The sequence below is a fragment of the Bufo gargarizans genome, chromosome 2 (genome assembly GCF_014858855.1).
Source record: "Bufo gargarizans isolate SCDJY-AF-19 chromosome 2, ASM1485885v1, whole genome shotgun sequence".
Classification (NCBI taxonomy): domain Eukaryota; kingdom Metazoa; phylum Chordata; class Amphibia; order Anura; family Bufonidae; genus Bufo; species Bufo gargarizans.
Window position 1 is genome coordinate 482,796,173 of NC_058081.1, and position 18,889 is coordinate 482,815,061.

The following is an 18,889-nucleotide window of genomic DNA, read 5'->3' on the forward strand; positions in this document are numbered from 1 at the left end:
ACAATCGTTCATGCAAGTTTTTCAATCAGACAAAATGGCCATAATCGGCCACTCTAACAAACGTTTGTCAGACGATAAGTCTGTCATTTCTGTGATGGCAGTCAGACATGCCGAAACTCGCGTGTCAGTGCGTCAGTACTGTGAGGGAGATGAGTCTGAGTCTCGCTGTCCTCTGCTGCCTCCGGTTCCCTTTAAGCTGGCTATACACGTCAGATAGCTGTCAGCCAAGCACTTGTTCAATGGACTCTCAACCCCGCATACACATGACCGCTCTTTCTGGTAAAATTGTTGTAAGCTGCTGGTGTCACTGTGTGAACTATGAATAGCTCTGTGATTTCCCGCTCCCCCTTTCATGTCACCAAAACAGTCCAAAGACACAATGAAGGTCATTTATCAGGATCAGTGTATGTACACTGTTGCACCCTTGTCATAAATTAAGAGCATAGTTTGGCAGTCCGTGCACATAGGAGCTGGTGTAGATGTCAGTCATCATTTATGCCAAAAAACTGGTAAATGATGATACATGAGCTAGGCCAAAGGCCTCCCCCACCACACCTTCTCTTTGGACAGTGCTAGGGAGGTGTAGAAATACCACTTCCGCCTATATTTAGCCACAATGGCATTGAAAACGTTGCAAACTTGCAACTGTTTTACACCAGTTTTTACTGTAGAGAGCCAAAGTTAATTACCCCATGACCTTTTCCAGTTGCAGGGCATAGTTCCTGACACATGAAAGAACTATCCATGAGGCACCTCAGAGGTTGCTAATCAATAAAATGATGCAGCCCAAACATATTGCCACATATAGTTTTGCCTTGGTTCGTGTTGGCACAGCAGTTATATGAGGCTAGATAGAGGCACAGTCTTCTTCTAATGGGATATTAGTTGGATATACTGTGCTGAAGGGTGATCAGCATATAATGGTGCTTGTATATGGACAGCCAAATAAGCTGCTTACTACGTCTTTGTAATAATGAAATTCTGAGGAATTATTGCGCCACCTGGTGTACAGCATATGAACATCAGTAGATGTATTAGTGTAATATGTAATTTACAAATCAGAATAGATATTTCTGATATAAAGTGTGCAGATATAAATATGTATTTCATGCCATTGCTTCTGTCCAGGTGAGTATAAAGAAGATGAGCTTAAAGGAACCTGTCACATTGAAAATGCAATGCAATATTCTAGAAGCATGTTATGGAGCAGGAAAAGCTGAACAGACTGATATATAGTTTAAGGGGAAAAGATTCAGTAAAATGTGTACATCAGTCATTTATTTCCATGCTTATTCTGGTCTGTGAAGTCAAGGAGGCGGTCCTATCAGTGATTGACAGCCTTCCCTCTATGACAGTGTATACACAGCTGTCAGTCACTGATAGGACCGCCTCCTGGACTTCAAAGCTCAGAACAAGCAGGAATTTAAAGGTACAAAGTAGAAGTTTTACTGAATCTTTTCGCATAAAACTATATATCAATCTGCTCAGCTCCTCCTGCTTTATAACATACTGCCTGCAGATTACACTGCATTTTCTATGTGACAGGTTCCCTTTAAGATAAAGGGAAAACACTCCTATTCTTACCTTGGCATCTTCAATAGCTTTCTCCAAGTCTTCACCACTCTCATCACGGTTTGCCTAGCGACATAAGTAGAAGTTAAAGATTATGATGACTGAATATTGGGTAGCTTATTAATAAGCTATTAGAAATACGATTCATTGTATAATGATGACGACACATCATATATGGAATATCTGTCTATACTGTTGGTCCAGCATAGGCCATGGCTTAGCTGCCTATAATTTACAGCTGACAGGGAATGGGATTTTTTGGACACATATTGAGTTCTTTGACCTACAGACTACAGAAAATAGCATTATAGGCATGACTATTGATTAGGTGACTGAAAGTGTGTATTACGGTATATATGATATAATGCGCCCCTTGCTGTAAATTAGAAGACTATAGAAACTTACTAAGCAGTTCTGTGACCATATACAAAGAGGAGGATGCAGAAACAAGCCCTTAAATAATGTATAATATTCTTTATAATTTATACCAGGGAGCACATTCTTCCTTAAAATAAACCCCTCAGCTGCTGCAGTGCCCCTTTTTCAGAGAATATTCATGGTCATCAATGTTTCATATGAAATGTACGTATCCTTTTCATAAAGAAGGATTAAGGTTAAGGTATGTTATTTTAGCAGATGAGGTGCAGTACACCAGAGTCATAATTTAAAGGGGTTGTCCGCTTTAAATAAAAACTGTACATATGATAAAACATACTTGCCACTTTTTTCCCTTGCTGCTTCCAGTGTCGCACTCCAGTCCTCCCCGCCTCTTTGTTTTCTTGGCTGCAGCAGTGACGTTCCTTACATACAGGTCACTGCGGCAGCCAGTCACTGGCCTCAGCAGTGATGTCCCGTATACTGCTGAGGCCAGTGATTGGCTGCATGATCTGTGCGCACAGAACATCATCGCTGCAGCTAGGAAGAGGACGCCAACGGGGGAAGACCAGAGGTCAGTTCTGGAAGTGGCAGGAGAGAAAAGTGGTAAGTACAGGATTGCTTCTTTTGTTATTTTATCACATATAATGGGGTTAAAGCTTCTGGACCTCAAAGCAAAATATGTCACAGGGCCCCAAGCTATCACTGTATTGGTCTCCTTATATGGGACAGTGGGACCTTTTGGGTCCCCTCAAGCACTGGGGCCTATAGTTATTGCTCGAGTTGACACAGGGAAAGGAATCTCTTCCGCGGGAAGAGAAAAGTAGTACATATGTGGCACTACTTATCTCATTGTCAGATTTTGACCTCGGACTTTGATATATTCCATTGATGTGTCGCATATAAAATAATGTATTATCAGGTAAGCATAGTCCAGTAGACTGTTAGATATTATAGTATTTGCTTTGTCTGCATTTATCACCCACCGATGCCAGTGAAATAAGGATCCTCCTGAAATGTCCGGATGTGTCTGAGCTTACAGCATCTTCCAGGGACTTGTGGTAAGCTATTGTGAAGAATGAAGATACACTCAGTAATTAGGATTCCCAGGCAGAGGCGGATTGGCCATATACCCTACAGGTAAATTTCTTGGTGGACTGATGTCTAGGGCAGTGTTTCCCAACCAGTGTGCCTCCAGCTGTTGCAAAACTACAACTCCCAGCATGCCCGCACAACCAAAGACTGTCCGGGCATGCTGGGAGTTGTAGTTTTGCAACAGCTGGAGGCACACTGGTTGGGGAACACTGGTCTAGGGGGCCACCCGAAACCCTCCTCACAGCCTCTGGCCAGGTACATAGCAATCTGATGCTCTCAGCATTAACTAATGTAGGAGCATCAGGTACTTATGTACTGGTCAACAGCTGCAGGTCCCCTCCTGAATTCAACTGTATCACCGTCCTCAGTATGCTGATATGGTTTTCTGATATTTTCTTACTGATGACCTATCCTCAGGATAAGTCATCAGTATCTGATCGGTGGGGGTCCCGCGGCAATCAGCTGTTTGAGAAGGCAGCGGCGCTCCTGTGAGCACCTCAGCCTTCTCTTTGCTTTTCCTAGGAGCAGCTCAGTCCCATTCCAGTGAATGGGGCCGATTGCGATACCAAGCACAGGCACTATACAATGCACAGCGCTGTGCTTGATAAGCTGTGAGGAGGCAACAGCCAACACCTGGGACCCACGCCCATCAGATACTGACGACCTATCCTGAGGATAGAGCATCATTATAAAAAAAAATTAAGGTATAAATATATGCAAGGTATAAATATATGATGACCAACCTCTGAAGAGTAATTGCAACAATTTTTAATTGTTCCACTACTGCGTATGAAATGCAAAATGAAGACATTTTGCAAATTAGCTTTAGAAAAAATATCTGACCCTTTTGTGTCTCCAGCCCTTGCGCAGACATATAGTACGTGTCTCCATTTTACAGACCATAAAATATACAGCACATATGACGAACAGTAGGGGGCAGATGAAAGAGTATTACTGCAGGGTCTGACAGCACTGAGTTTGTTTCTACTCTGTCCATGGAGACACATAGATGTGCAGAGGAGTTGTACACACAAAATTATAGGAACGTTGCTTCATTTTGTATTTTAGAAGAACTGGATTAATATAAAAATAGCTCTGAAGGTGGACATAGTCCTCAGGAAAGTCTATACGCATTCTGCCCAGATTGAAATGTTTACATGAAGCAAACTGTCAGCTTCAACTGTGTAGAAAATGTAGATAGACTTTAATTTCAATGTCCCTTTCAATAATTTTTTTACTGGACATACGCCATCAGCTCACCTTCTTGATATGCTTCATTAATAGCTTGGATCTCCTGGTTGTTTCTCGTAGCCATGATTTCAATTAGGACTTTTTCATCTGTGCCTGCACCCTACAAGTCAACAGAGGCATGGTTTATGGACAATCACTGGGTTTTATGGAAATAATATCTAATTAATATATAATAGAAAGTAGTGTATCTTTCTTCATCACTTAGCATCTCTGCTTGCTGTTTAAATATTGTTTGCAAAGTCTGAAAACTTTTACAGACCTAATAGCTAGGAGTCTGTTACCATTGAATCCAGTCAAGGCAATCAGTCATATGTGAGCTACAGATGTATCTAGTAACTTGACATAAGTTATACATTTCCATATATACTATTAGGGTATATGAATTTAATAATGGAAGGACCCCTCCTCTATAAGCCAGAACCATGAACAAAGAATGGCTCTTACTCTTAAAGACCTGAATGTCCATGTATTGGTTAGCCATTAGTTTAATAACTGGCATGTAATATTATAAGTATTGCTGCAACTTTCCCCAGAGAAGAGCTGATTGCTGGGGTTTCTACAGTGGTCAGCTGATCGTTGCTCCAGTTTTGGTTTATAAAGGTCTTGTTTTGATGGGACAACCCCTTTAAGTTTTAATTATGAAACCTGAAGTGATCTAAACATGTGATAACATGGCTTCAGAGCTGTGTCCTTCATAGGTCTCTGTACAGAAGCTAAAGTGCATATATAGTCCTAAATATATTGACCATACTGCCATGTCACTACATAACTGATGACATTGGATTTGATCAAAACCTGGACGTATTAATATAGAGAATGAAGCATTTATACCACAATGGCCTTGTTTATCTGCTTAGCATCAAACTGAGCTGGAGTCATCATGAGTCCTAGAATGAGTTTGGCCAATGTTCCGGAGAGCTCTGACTTCAGATCTGCCATAAGGTCCTAAAAAAAAGACAAAAATAACATGACACAGGGTTCCTGCACCAATGGATCCCCAACACATCCACAATGAAATTCATCATGCCCTTTCCTTTCACCTTGACATCTTCTATCCTGAGAAAGTCACTTTAAAAGAAAGACCAATGTATTGAGTGCTGCTGGAGGAAGGACAGAGGCTCATATCCAGTCCTGCTGAAATCATATGTATGGGCACCTTCATATCGGATAATGTCTAGTAGAAGCTTGGATGGCCTATATACTAGATAATGTTAATGTTCATGACTCCACCATTAGGAGAACACTGAACAGCAATGGTGTTTATGGCAGTATTGGAAGAAGAAAGCCGCTGCTCTTGAAATAGAATATTGCTGCTCATCTGAAGTTTGTTAAAGATCATCAGGACAAGCCAGAAGGATAGTGGAGCAATGTTTTGTGGATGAGACCAAAATATAACTTTTTGGTTTAAATGAGAAGAGTTATGTTTAGAGAGAGAAAAAAACACTGCCTTCCAGCATAAAAGCCTTTTCCCATCTGTGAAAAACAGTGATGTTGGTATCACGGTTTCAGTCTGTTTTACTGCATCTGGGCCAGGACAGCTTGCAATCATTGATGGAACAAAGAATTCTGAATTTTACCAGCAAATTGTAAAGCAAATGTCAGGACATCTGTCCATGAGCTGAATATCAAGAGAACATGGGTCATGCAGCAAGACAACGATCATAAGCACTAGTCGTTCTTCCAAAGAATGGTTAAAGAAAAATCCAATAGAAATGTTGTGGAAGAATCTAAATAGAGCAGTTCATTGGAGGAACCCCTCCAAAAATAACAGAGTTGAAGCTGTTTTGTACGGGGGAATGGGCTAAAAGTCCACCAAGCCGATGTGCAGGCCTAATCTACAGTTACCAGAAACGTTTAGTTGCAGTTATTGCGGCACAAGGGGGCCACAGCAGATACTGAAAGCTAATGTTCACATACATTTGCCAGAGGTGTGATATTGGATCATTTTCCTTAATAAATAAATGACCAAGTCTAATATTTTTTAATAATTTGTGTGATTAGGTCATTTTTTATCTACTTTTAGGACTTGTGTGAAAATCTAATGTAGTTTCATGTCAAATTTATACAGAAATATAGAAAATTCTTAAGGATTTGGAAACTATTAAGCACCACTGTAATTATGGGTGGAGGTTAATAGAGAGACATGCATGTGATTTGTACACTGGATTGTGCATACATAATCTATCCATCAGGAGAACTGGCAGATGGACATGTTATAAAAAAAAGTGGCTAAAATGGGCAAAGTGATATAATTGGCCACTGATACCATGCGCACATAGTTGCAGCTGATGACTGGCTACAAAATCCAACACCAATTTTGGCAGATGCCGGCCACCCATTGATTGTGTAAAATGTTGTGTTTTTCAAACAATAACTGGGTCACCTAAAGGCATTATTTCAGATCTAGACCCCCTAATATGAAACATTGAGGGCACTGGAAAGATGTAAATCAAATTTAGAGGATTAAAGGGGTTGTGCAAGAATGGGGGTGGGGTGGGGAGGCAAACACCACACTTGGCCGGACCTGTAAAGGGAATCTTACTTACCTGCTTCCCAGTGTTGGCTCTGGCTCCCCACTCCTTCTCCTCCTGGCCTGCGATACCCTGATGGGCTCCCTCACAGAAAACATCTGGTTTGACTGCTGCAGCCAATCACTGTTCGTGGTGGTGACCAGATTCTCTTGTGTCATATGACCATTTGTTATCCCATTCTTGCACAACCCCTTGAAGCTAATGAAAAGAATATTGACTCTGCAAGGTCAATTCATATTGCAGTTTTGAGTCCTTGATTTTGCTAGTTGTTTGTTAAGCACAAAAAGAACACTAGTGATCAGTGCTCCTTCCATGTCACAAGTGGGTACAGTGAGAGAGCCCATGAAACATCTCCCTATCCTTTACAGTATCTTAGCTTCCCTGAACCTTATGAGTGTGAAATGTGAAGAAAAAGAGAAATCATCTCAACAACCTGGTCCACCTATCAATTACATGGATGGCCATTCATTTGAATGCCGTGCAATACTATAGACATGGTTGACAACAACAACTGCCATATTAAAGGTGTTGTATAGTATGAAAATACTTCTTTAACAGTATTCATACCTAGATTTTTAGTTTTTTAACTGAAACTTACACGTCCAAAGTGTGACTTGAAAGCTTGTTTTATCGCTTGCCTCTGGGAGTTGCTGCGTTTGGTGAGTATGTCAATGATGGTGTCCTCATCAGTACCTGCAGAATACATGCATATGTATAAACTATAGGTAAAGTTAGGGATTTCTGGTGCAAGGACTTCACAAGTGGTGCCAGAATCCCTGTCTAGTGCCAGAGAGAAAGTAAAAGCCCATAGCACAGTTATGGTACAGGACATGTGGACTGGATGCAGGATAAAAACACATTAAATAATGCAATAATCCCCTTACAACAGTTCCATAGGCAGGCAGATAATAGCATCCTTACCGAATCCTTTCATTGCTTTCCTCAATGCCTTCCCGTCGCTGTCTGCATTGAAGCCAGCTGCAGGTTGTATGGTTCCTTTCAACTAGAGAGCAAAAAATATGCGTTGTATCATGTCATTTCTGGCAGGTTTAGGGTATATTCACATGTAACTGAGGGCAAGCTGTAATGGTAGACATCCTATATGTTCAACTTATCGATCCTTTAACAAAGGCCAATATTTTGCCTAGTAATGAGCATCGATTGACATTAACAGCATGCCGTTTGGAACTTGCTACCTGCATTTACTAGGACGTTCATGCTGCCACTCATTTTAGGGGAATTACAGGGGAGATGTAGTACTACATGATGCTAGCGGAAATATTATAAGTGACTCTCCAGTCTAGCTCATAGAGAGGGCTCCTGGGCAGGAAAACCTTTCAATTTAGTCCATAAGGGGTTGGAAAGGGGTTATCCAGATTCAAGAACACCTCTAATTGGAAATTATACACCTTCCTAGTGTCTTTTAGATTGCTGGTAATAGACTGAGCTAACAAATTTAATGGCTCACAATTTCTACTAGATACATTTGTGTCCCAGACAGCAGTTTTCACCCCTGTTGTTATCAGAGCAGGGCCAAGGCTGGACAAGACGGGAGGTTATACCTGTTGGTGGGATGGCCATCGCTGGACCTATGTGTGGTATGGCCAAGGCTGGACAAGACAGGACTTTTGTGTGGGATGACCAAAGCTGGACAAGGGACAGGACCTATGTGTGGGATGGCCAAGGCTGGACAAGACGGGTCTTGTGTGTGGGATGGCCAAGGCTGGACCTGTATGTGGGATGGCCAAGGCTGGACAAGAGAGGAGATAACACCTATGTGTGTGATGGTAAAGGCTGGACAAGACAGGAGGTTATACCTGTGTCTGAGATGCCCGGGACTGGAAATACCTTTGTTCTGGTGCAGCTGTGCCCTATGGATATTTTGGCCTAGGATGCTCTCTATGTTTGGAGAACAAGGTTTTACCCCAGTATGGTACTTCAATGGCATAAATGGCATGCCAACTTCAATGGAATAAAACCTTAACAAAAAACGACATGCTTTTTAACATGGTTCTTTAATGTGATTTTCTGTAGAAGCAGTTCAAGAAACGTATCTGTCAAAAATGCATATATTAAATACAAATGTGTATGGTTTACGTGGTTGTGCTGTTGTGGCACTCATTTACTCCCAACATGTGAACATACCCTTATGAACAATTTTTTTAAATCTGTTTATATTACTTTGTACTATTATAGTTTATATTTTAATTTTTGTGTATTAATACATATTATAATACAGTATGTAATCTTACATTATCATATGTAACAAAAGTGTTATTCAACAACCAGAGAAGCAAACAATAGAGGGTTTTCCACTCAAAATGCAATATATAATCTCTCAGGATTTTAATATGAGAGGCCAAGAGCACTGATGGAAATAATAATAGAGACGCTATAAAAAAAAGGCTCCTGGAATACACAAAATACATATAGAATACACTTACTTGTACATTTTCCATTTCAATTATAGTCAGTATTCCAGAGATTATCATACATATATTTTGAGTAGATTCCTCTATCATAGAACAATGCATTGCGCTTTTCTACTAGTCACATAATGTGCTGGAAGGAAAGGCAAATTAATTGAAAATAGTATAGTTATCAGTGAAGTTCAGAAAGCAAAGTGTTAGCTAAAGAGATCAGGAAGCAAAATGGGTTTAGGTAGCTAATAAGTTAAAATATAGTTAGAGCAAATTTGTCACAGACAGGTCCGCTACTGTATATACTGTTTGACTGCTGGTGGCCCATTGGTGGGACCTCACAAATCACTAAAATGTAGATCAGTAGTCCACTGTTCCTCCTCACCATATGACCATGGTTGAGTATGACTAGAGTGGCAGTCGAGAATGTGTTCTTATGCTCCATGCAAAGTCTATGGCAATGATGGAGACAACAATAGGGCCCCAGTAATCATGCATTTATCCCCTATATGTGATAAATGTGTTTGAGGGAAAACCCTTTAAAAGGGGGCACAGAATGAAAACGGGGGCACAGAATGAAAAAAGAATTAACGTTCAAGAAATCATGGGGGCATGTAAGTAACGCTATAGTCTTAGTTAAAAAAATTTTTTTAGGTGAAAGGTCCTCTTTAACTTTAACTGAACCTTGATTCCTATAAATATATAGTATGAGATTACCCAACGCAGAGTTTTGGACCCATTTACAGAAAGAAAATTGTGCTCATGGGTGGACATTCCCTATGATCATAGGGTTGGTGTTGCCTAAATTATCGGAACACTTTTAGTACATAGATTTCTACTTTTAAAGGGTTTTCCCTCAAACACATTTATCACATATAGGGGATAAATGCATGATTACTGGGGCCCTATTGTTGTCTCCATCATTGCCATAGACTTTGCATGGAGCATAAGAACACATTCATTTTTTTTTAAGGTGAAAGGTCCTCTTTAAATGATGGAATTGTGATTGGCTGCAGCTGCCACTAGGTGGAGCACAGGAGTTTATTGCATACCCTTTTATTATTGGGTTCAGTGTATAAACAGTATGCAGGACACTCCTGAGCTCCCCCTTGTAGTGACTGCAGGAAAGCCAGAAGTTCATCATTCAATTGTATGGTTTGGAGTTCTGCATATAAAAGGAGCTTCAGCAGCTATTTATTGCTTTGAGGCAGTACAGTAATGGTGTATGTTATAGCAGACTTGTTTGTGACTGATCCTTGTTAAGCTTTAGTTAATGTGAGGCAAGCAAGCAGCTGGTTGTGATGCCTGCTAGCTTGGTTATAATGACAATATATGTCAAACAGCAGCAGGTGAAGCAAGAGAAGGGGGAGGGTGCGTCATATTCTCTTCCAACCTCGGTGCGTGCAGCAGTAGTTGCGCTAAGTTCCCATTTCTGAAACGCCACCTGAGCGGCTTCTGGGAAATATTCCCCAGCGGCGCTAAAAAAGGAAAGTAACATCTTATATGCAGGATTACAATTTATAAAAAAAAAAAAAAACTATTATAACATATATAAAAAGTGGTTGTCCAGCTTCACAGCTTCATCTAGGGCTTGAAAGGCGCCGTGCATGACATTAAAAAGCTCCTCACATTCTCCTCACTGCCTTGTTCCAGTGTCAAGGATCTGGCCCTGCTCCTTCCAGTATCCAGCAAGGAGACTTCAAGATCGTGTCACGTGCACTGCTGTGGCTAATCACTGACCTCAGAAGCCAGAGATTGGTCACAGTGGCTCAAGTAACCCAGTCTGGAGGTTGCTTATGTGGAGGAGACAGCCTCATACTGGAGTGTGGTGATACTATTCATTTGAGGAGCAGCAACCCAGGAGGAGTGCTGACCTTATACTGGAGGTCTCAACAGTTAAAAAAGATCTTGTGAGCAGTGATGGTCAGTGATGGTCAGCCAGCGAACACATGTGGGCTGCCATCTTTAGTAAGGTAGACTTACCCGTCCGGTGATGCGCAGGTAAGCCCTTACCTGTGCTGGGAGCCGGTCTGAAATCAAATGCAGTCACCAGGAGCAGGCAGCCGCTGGGTGCCTTCATCAGGCTGTTCTCGGAACTGCCTTCTCCCGGTGACTGCATTTGATTTCAGACCGGCTCCCGGCACAGGCACAGGTAAGGGCTTACCTGTGCATCGCCGGACGGGTGAGTCTATCTTACTAAAGATGGCAGCCCGCATGTGTTCGCTGGCGAACACTGCAAACTGACCATCACTGCTTGTGAACTCTAAATCAGAACTGAGGGGCAGTGGAGAGTATTCCAGAAGCAATCAGTAACAAGATCAAGGGAACCTGATATGTCAAACTATTGATTCACTAGAGATACAGAGACTGTAGAGATACAGAGAGAACATTGCCTTATAACCTAGCTGTCCAAGTTGCCAGTAGTTATTGCAGGCGTTCCTTGGGTAACAGTGAAACGTTACAGAAGACTCTTTAAACTGGAAAAATCTTGTTTAAAGACTTGACTATTAGAAATAACTGCGGTTCATGGAAGTAACCAACTGCTGCCCAAAAAATTGCATTCTGTCTCAAACTTTCCCAAGACCACCTACATGTTCCACAATGCTTGTAGGAAAATTGTCTTTGGACAGATGATACAAAAGGAGCCTTTTAGCCCAAATGTACAATGATGTGTTTGGAGGAAAAAGAACACTGCTCACCAACACCAAAACCTCATTCCTACTGTCAGTCATGGTTTGGGGCCATCTTAGGCCCTGGACACCTTGTGATCATTGAAACAACAAACAATTCTAAGGTGTAGCAAACCATTTTACAGGAGAATGTAAGAACAGCAGCATGGCATAAAGCTAGAGATGTTGAGTGATGTAACAAAACAATGACCCAAAGTAGATAAAATAAACAATGATTGAAAAAGTAGAACATTTGTGTTTTGGAAAGACATTTGCAGGGCAGAATGGTCCAAAATTCCTCCTCAGTTATGTTTCAACTGTATTTGTAGCTATGGAAAAGGTTTAGTTGAGGTGATTGCTAAAGGGGGAACATACAGGACATTCAATTCAAGAATGTTCTACCTTTTTCTCCTTGCACTATGGATGATTACTCAATGGGCTCAATAACAAATATGACTGGTACATGTGTTACTGGCTGATAAAAATCGGACCACATAGGTAATGCCAAAGGTATCACTTTGTTTTTCTTACATTGCTATGTTTTTAACTCTCTCTGTTTAACTATATTACTTGACCTTATATCTTATACAAAAGCTGTAATTATAAAGAAAAAATTGTAAAAAGTAACAATTTGAAATCAATGAGCTGTAATACAAGCAGTAGATGGTCATACATACTCATCATCTCCTCCACAGAGGTTCAGCAGAGCCTTCTTATATTCTCCGGATGTGTCATTCTAGAATAAATATAACAGATCAATTATTAAAAACTGTTTTAAGCTATATGAACCCAGATTTCAATGTAAAGAACAAGTAAATCTTCTAAGGTTGAAGGGCTTTTCCAGGGGTATAATATTGAGGTCATCTGTAGTACCTCAGACCTATGCGTACTACAAATTGTGTATTGTTATGTATTTTGTATGTTTCTGGCTGTCCATACCAGCAGAGGATATGAATGACAAAGGGTTAGCAGGGCTAACCACCTTGTTCCTTCCCTCTTGGAAGGAGTGTGCTGGTCCTGCATCCTGCCAGGCGGAGGAGTTTGTGTCCAGAGACAGAGAGGAGAGGAAGCAAACTGCTGTGCTCCCGTTACCAAACTCTCCAGAGACAACTATGCCATTTGTCCTCAAGTAAAGCCTTAAGATTCCAGACAACAGTGTGAACTGCTATTTTAGCATCTACAGGCACTACTGTAAGGTGAGGGACTACAGTCAAGCCACCCATCACCAAACAACTACTAGGCCTGTATCAACTAGGTCAGCCATCCAACCTGGCTCCAGATTCCTTGCTGCTGTAAGCGAAGAATTGCAATAAAAGTCTGCGGCTACTGTATGTATTTTAAGTTGTACGTTGCACAAAAAAAAAAAGACATAGTTACGCTTAACACTGGCCTCATTCAGTATTATATTTCCACTGCACCGATCCCCAGGGAGCAATGGCCTGAGGGAGTACACCATGACACAACACTTCTTAAGGGCCACTACCACGCCTGTCCTTTACATCGGCTACTCAGGGAGTTGTTGCATATCAACATTAGATGAATGGGGGATCAGCTGTGTGTGGCTTCTATGCTTCAGAACAGACACTGGAACAACACAGCTCTGTACACTGGGTAGTGACCATGAAGGGTGCTGCAGCGCTCTTCCTATTTAAAGGGAATCTGTCACCACGTATCTTGAAATAAAACCAGATGGCACAGGAGATGTGCGCTTGGCAACCCCATTTGTCCCATGTTGATGGTGGTCTGAATCTAGAGATAAGTGATATTATATTATGGAAATTAGCCCCTTAGTACAACTAGGGCGTTGCTATCGCATCTTGTTGTACCCAGAGCTCCAGTTTCTGTGCCGGCTGCACCCTTCTGCTCTGAGTGACAGGGCCAGGCAGTGTTGAGGTAATCATATATGGCCCTGGACTCTCGCAGCAGTGTGTCCCCTCTTTGATCGGTGCACACGTTGTACAGTACTGAAGCTCGCTGAGTGTATAGATGGAAGAGCAGTACAAGTTCCATCAGCTAGAAAAGTTCTACTACATTGCCAAAAACTGACTAGAGTTCTGGGTGCAATGAAAAAGCCCTCGTTGCATAAACTGGCTAATTTGCATAATATAAAATGGGCTATATCTCTGGATTCACGCCACCTATCAACATTGGACAAATGGGGTTGGGTTCAACTGCCAAGCACACAACTCCAATATCAGCTGGATTTATTTCAAGGGATGTGGTAACAGATTCCCTTCAAGTGAATGCGGTTGTGTTATAGTTGTCTGCACAGTAAGAGGCTGTCATAAAACATGTTATGGAACTGGGAACTCAACTCTTTATTGATTGGTATACACATTGTTTCTCACAGTGTTGACTTGTTGCTAGCAACCCTCATTTAGTGAACTATTAGGAGAGATAATCTGGGGCTACACTGAGGTCAATAACTTGGGGTCAATTACCTTAATCATAGAGTACAGAGACTTCTCATACTGGGTCCTAAATGACTCCCGAATGTCCATCATGTCAATCTCACTACGGGAAACCATTATTCGGATCAGGGTATTGTCAGCTGTACCCATGCCCTGGAGAAAGAAAAAAGACATTAATGAGCAAATCACTAAAATAAAGCCTAAAATATTAAATAATAAGTTAGAGATCTGTTGACACCACCGGGCTGGAAGCTGCAGGCGGCCTAATGGGACAGATGGACAGAAGACGTAATAATAATAATGAGAAAACCCCTTTAATGTGCATATTCTCGGATCAAATATGGAATGAGGCTCACCTTATTTAATATCAGTAAGCAGATATTTTGAGAATCACGAATTGATACAGAAAGTATATTGGAATATTGTACAATTTCATTATACCTGAATTGCTTTAAATGGAAAATTACTTTAAAGGGCTTCTGTCACCCCACTAAACAAATATTTTTTTTGTGTACTTATAATCCCTATCCTGCGATATGGCCATACATTATGTTATTAATAATTTTCGTTCAGTAGATTTAGCAAAAAACTTACTTTAAAGATATGCTAATTACCTGTCTACCAGCAAGTAGGGCGTCTACTTGCTAGTAGCAGCCGCAGAAGACCGCCCCCTCTTCTTGTTGATTGACAGGGCCAGCCGCGATCTCCTCCTCCGGCTGGCCCTGTCAGCATTTCAAAAATCGCGCGCCTGTGTTGATTCAGCACAGGCGCTCTGAGATAAGGAGGCTCGCCTCCTCAGCACTCCCTCAGTGCGCCTGCGCCGATGACATCTTCTCTTTCGGTGACGTCATCGGCGCAGGCGCACTGAGGGAGTGCTGGGTGACAGAAACCCTTTAAGCATTTTGAGTTAGAATATATCTACAGTACCTTAAGAAGGAGGGTGGTACTTTTCTAGAGAAATACCTTAGCTTCTAATTGCTTTCAAAAAAATTTGCAGGGGGTAACAAGGAAGGCGCAGGTGGGACCAGGTATTTAGTGCCAGGGGTATGCCAAGAACTCACTCTGCCTGAACATGGTCAGGGCAGCGAATTTATAGGGCATCTGTCCGCAGATTTGTTCCTATGAAACTGGCTAACCTGTTGCATGTGCGCTTGGCAGCTGAAGGCATCTGTGTTGGTTCCATGTTCATATGTGCCCAAATATGCAAATGAGCCTCTATGAGCAACTGAGGCGTTGCCATTACACCTAGAGGCTCATCTTTCTTTGCAACTGCCACGTCCTCTCCACTTTGACTGACAGGACCAGGCAGTGTAAATGTCATCACACCTGGCCCTGTCAATCAAAGTGGAGAGGGTGCGGCAGTTACAGAGAGAGCTGAGCCTCTAGGTGTAATGGCAACGCCCCTGTTGCTCCTAGAGGCCCAACTGCATACCATCAATTTTCGCAGCAATGGGGGCAAATACTGTATGAACATGGGACCAACACAGATGTCTTCAGCTGCCAAGCGCACATGGAACAGGTCAGCCAGTTTCATAGGTACAAATCTGATGACAGGTGCCCTTTAATCTTTGCCCCTGTTGAAGTAAAGCCTGGCACTGTAAATTTGTTAATGCAATGCAAAACAAAGGATACTCTCTGAAGTATGTAGACTAGGAGATGCTTGTTCATGAGACAGTGCTATTCACTGCACAGTAAACTTACCTTCATCGCCTTGTAGAGCCGAGTAGCAAAGTAATCTCGAATGCTCCGAACGCATTTTACTGCAAAGACAATAAAAATATATATTAACAGCCAAACACATAGAGATAACATTCATTATGCTAGGTGATAGAAAACAAAGGGTGGTTATTACTGGCACATACTCTGATTGGGTCACTCTCATTAGTAGCAGGAGTGGACCCTACAAGGAAATTTCCCGCTGGCCTGGTGCCACCCAAGCGCTAATTACTGCCGCTGGCCAAGTACAGAATGATCTTATGCTGTCAGTGGTAATTAACGCTGGGCGCATCATGTGCTCATATTTAGTTCTGTCAGGGCGGTATTTTTTGCTGCACTATGGTACTGCTGACCCCCCTACTTGTGTCGGCCCCATCTACTTGTGTTGTCCCTGCCTACTTGTGTTTCCACCCCTTCTATCAAATTGAACCCGCCTACAACATGGGGGCCAGTTTTAGTTTTTTTTCCCGGGCCACTTCAAGTTCCCAGTACGCCGCTGACTAGTGGGGTACCACAGGGGTCAGTATCGGGTCCTATTCTCTTCGATATATTTATTAATGATCTTGTAGACGGCTTGCACAGTAAAATATAAATTTTTGCATATGACACTAAACTGTGTAAAGTAATTGACACGGAAGAGGACAGAATACTGCTACAGAGGGGTCTGGATAGATTGGTGTTTTGGGAGGAGAAGTGGCAGATGAGGTTTAACACTGACAAATGTAAGGTTATGCACATGGGAAGGAATAATGCAAGTCACCAGTACATACTAAATGGTAAAACACTGGGTAACACTGTAATTAAAAATCCTTGTTGGCAGCCCTGTGAGATGGCTGGTTTGGTAGAGAAAGCAGGAGGAGCAAGGTTACACAGAGTGGCTTAGGCCCGTGCACATAACTTCCCATTTACATATGGATTAAAAGTATTTTTCTCCAGAATGAAGCAATTGATCACTATGTGAAAGGAATTCTTACTTTCCACTGAGCTAGGCCTACAATGCATTGTGTCTGGTTTACCAGAATTTCCTGGGGACAGATTCTCTTTAACTGCAGCAACCAGTGTCATAAAACTGCTGCCAAGGGTAATATTATCATGGGGTGCATCCATAGGGGCATAGAACATAGTTCTACCACGTCGCAAATCATTAGACTTATTGTACTGTGTACAATTTGGGCAGCAGTGCACAAGAAAGATATAGCAGAACTTCAGGGAGTTCATCAGCAGGAAAGTAAAGTAATAAATGGTATGGGTGGTAATGACTCAGAAATATTATCAGAATTAGGGTTATTTAGTCCACGAAAAATTCTGAGATCTCTCCCATAATCTATTTATCCACAGGACTGTGACCGTGATGAGGGGACATCCTCTGCGTCTAGAGGAAAGAAGGTTTCTATACAAACATAGAAGGGGATTCTTTACTGTGACAGCAGTGAAACTTTGCAGATAACAGATTGAAATGCATGTGTCTATGCATTTGTCCAGCCTTACAAACAATGTAACTACTGTATGCAAAAGTATCTCTCTTCCATGAGGAATAAAACTCTCTCTCTACTGCCACATGTAGCTAGCTATCCTGAAAGTCAATGCACGGCCCATTATAGAGTCTTGAAATGTGACTAGGCATGGATGATATCCTTGTCATGTTTCAAGGCTCTATAAAGGGTCAGGAAAGAAAAGTCAGGGTAGCTACCTATAGGTGGCAGCAGAGAGACCGTTTTCTTACTTCTGGAGGAGAGCAGTTTAGCATACTTTCTCCCATGGAGCATAGCCTATAAGAGTCTCTACCAGTTGGATTTTCGCAGGAAGAATCAGTACCTTCCAAGAACATTCAGGCATATATTAGGTGGATGGCCCTTTTACAGATTTTGCATTGGGTTCCTCCAAATACGTACCAACGGCCAGCATCAACTTCTCAATGTCCCCAGAAAGTTCCGCCTTTATGCTCTCCTCTATTGTCTTGCCAGCAATTTTCTCATAGTCATCAAAAACTGCAAGATGAAAAAGTTATATAGGATAATATATACCTGCAGTAACATAATGACCAGGGGATTAACAGCACAACACTTCTGAAATCCGATTAGGTACGGCCTGCATTGTTTTGTGTGGGCTGGATACAAATAGTGGCACTACAGCTCATATTTCAAGCCTTTTGCTGATCATACTGTTTCAATGCACAGAATACTGTTCTATTGCTCCACAAAAGCGGATGATCAGAGGACCATTCACCGCTCCTGACATTTGTTTTAATAGCTTTATGCATTCCCAATGTAATAACAATTCTGGAACATCTATTCTTATGGCTCTATGTTGTGCCATTCCTTTATTATTTCTACTAGAAGTTATGAAGGAATTACTAGCAGTCTGCAGTAAGGGTACAGAGGGGAGGTAACAAGTTGGGGGTGTGTTCCTGCACAGACTGACTATCCAATCAGTGCTGCCATTTTCAGTCTGTGCAGGTACACTCCTCCAGCTTGTTACCTCCCCTCTGTACCCTTACTGCAGACTACTAGCAATTCATTCATAACTTCTAGTAGAAATTATTAAGGAATAGCGGTTCCATAATTGTTATTACATGGGGAATGCATAAAGCTATTAAAACAGGCATGTCAGGAGTGGTGAAAGGTCCTCTTTAAAGGGAATGTGTCAGTATACTATGCAGTATGCAAGAGTAGCAATACTATGGGGATAGCCCACTCTTCTATTGACCCAAATGGTAAGGTGGTCCCCTACCACTTCCTCTTTACTAATGAGTGACAGGCTGCTGTGTATCGCTATGTATATACAGAGCCCATCAGTCACTTATGAAAGGATTGGAGGGAGGACAGGGGTTCGTGGGAATTCTCCCCTAA

General features: G+C 41.8%; 1 protein-coding gene across 1 annotated transcript in view; it reads right to left on the reverse strand.

Annotated features, from left to right (window-relative positions):
* Positions 1–18,889, reverse strand: part of ANXA6 (annexin A6) — an 83,189-nt gene that overhangs the window by 9,770 nt on the left and 54,530 nt on the right. Inside the window, exons 10-20 of the mRNA XM_044281148.1 lie at positions 17,933–18,028; positions 16,026–16,084; positions 14,355–14,477; positions 12,591–12,649; positions 10,638–10,722; positions 7,746–7,827; positions 7,423–7,517; positions 5,125–5,238; positions 4,303–4,393; positions 2,934–3,013; positions 1,585–1,638 (exon numbers count right to left, since the gene is read on the reverse strand). Coding sequence (XP_044137083.1) covers positions 1,585–1,638; positions 2,934–3,013; positions 4,303–4,393; positions 5,125–5,238; positions 7,423–7,517; positions 7,746–7,827; positions 10,638–10,722; positions 12,591–12,649; positions 14,355–14,477; positions 16,026–16,084; positions 17,933–18,028 — 938 coding nt within the window. The remainder of the gene's footprint in view (positions 1–1,584; positions 1,639–2,933; positions 3,014–4,302; positions 4,394–5,124; positions 5,239–7,422; positions 7,518–7,745; positions 7,828–10,637; positions 10,723–12,590; positions 12,650–14,354; positions 14,478–16,025; positions 16,085–17,932; positions 18,029–18,889) is intronic.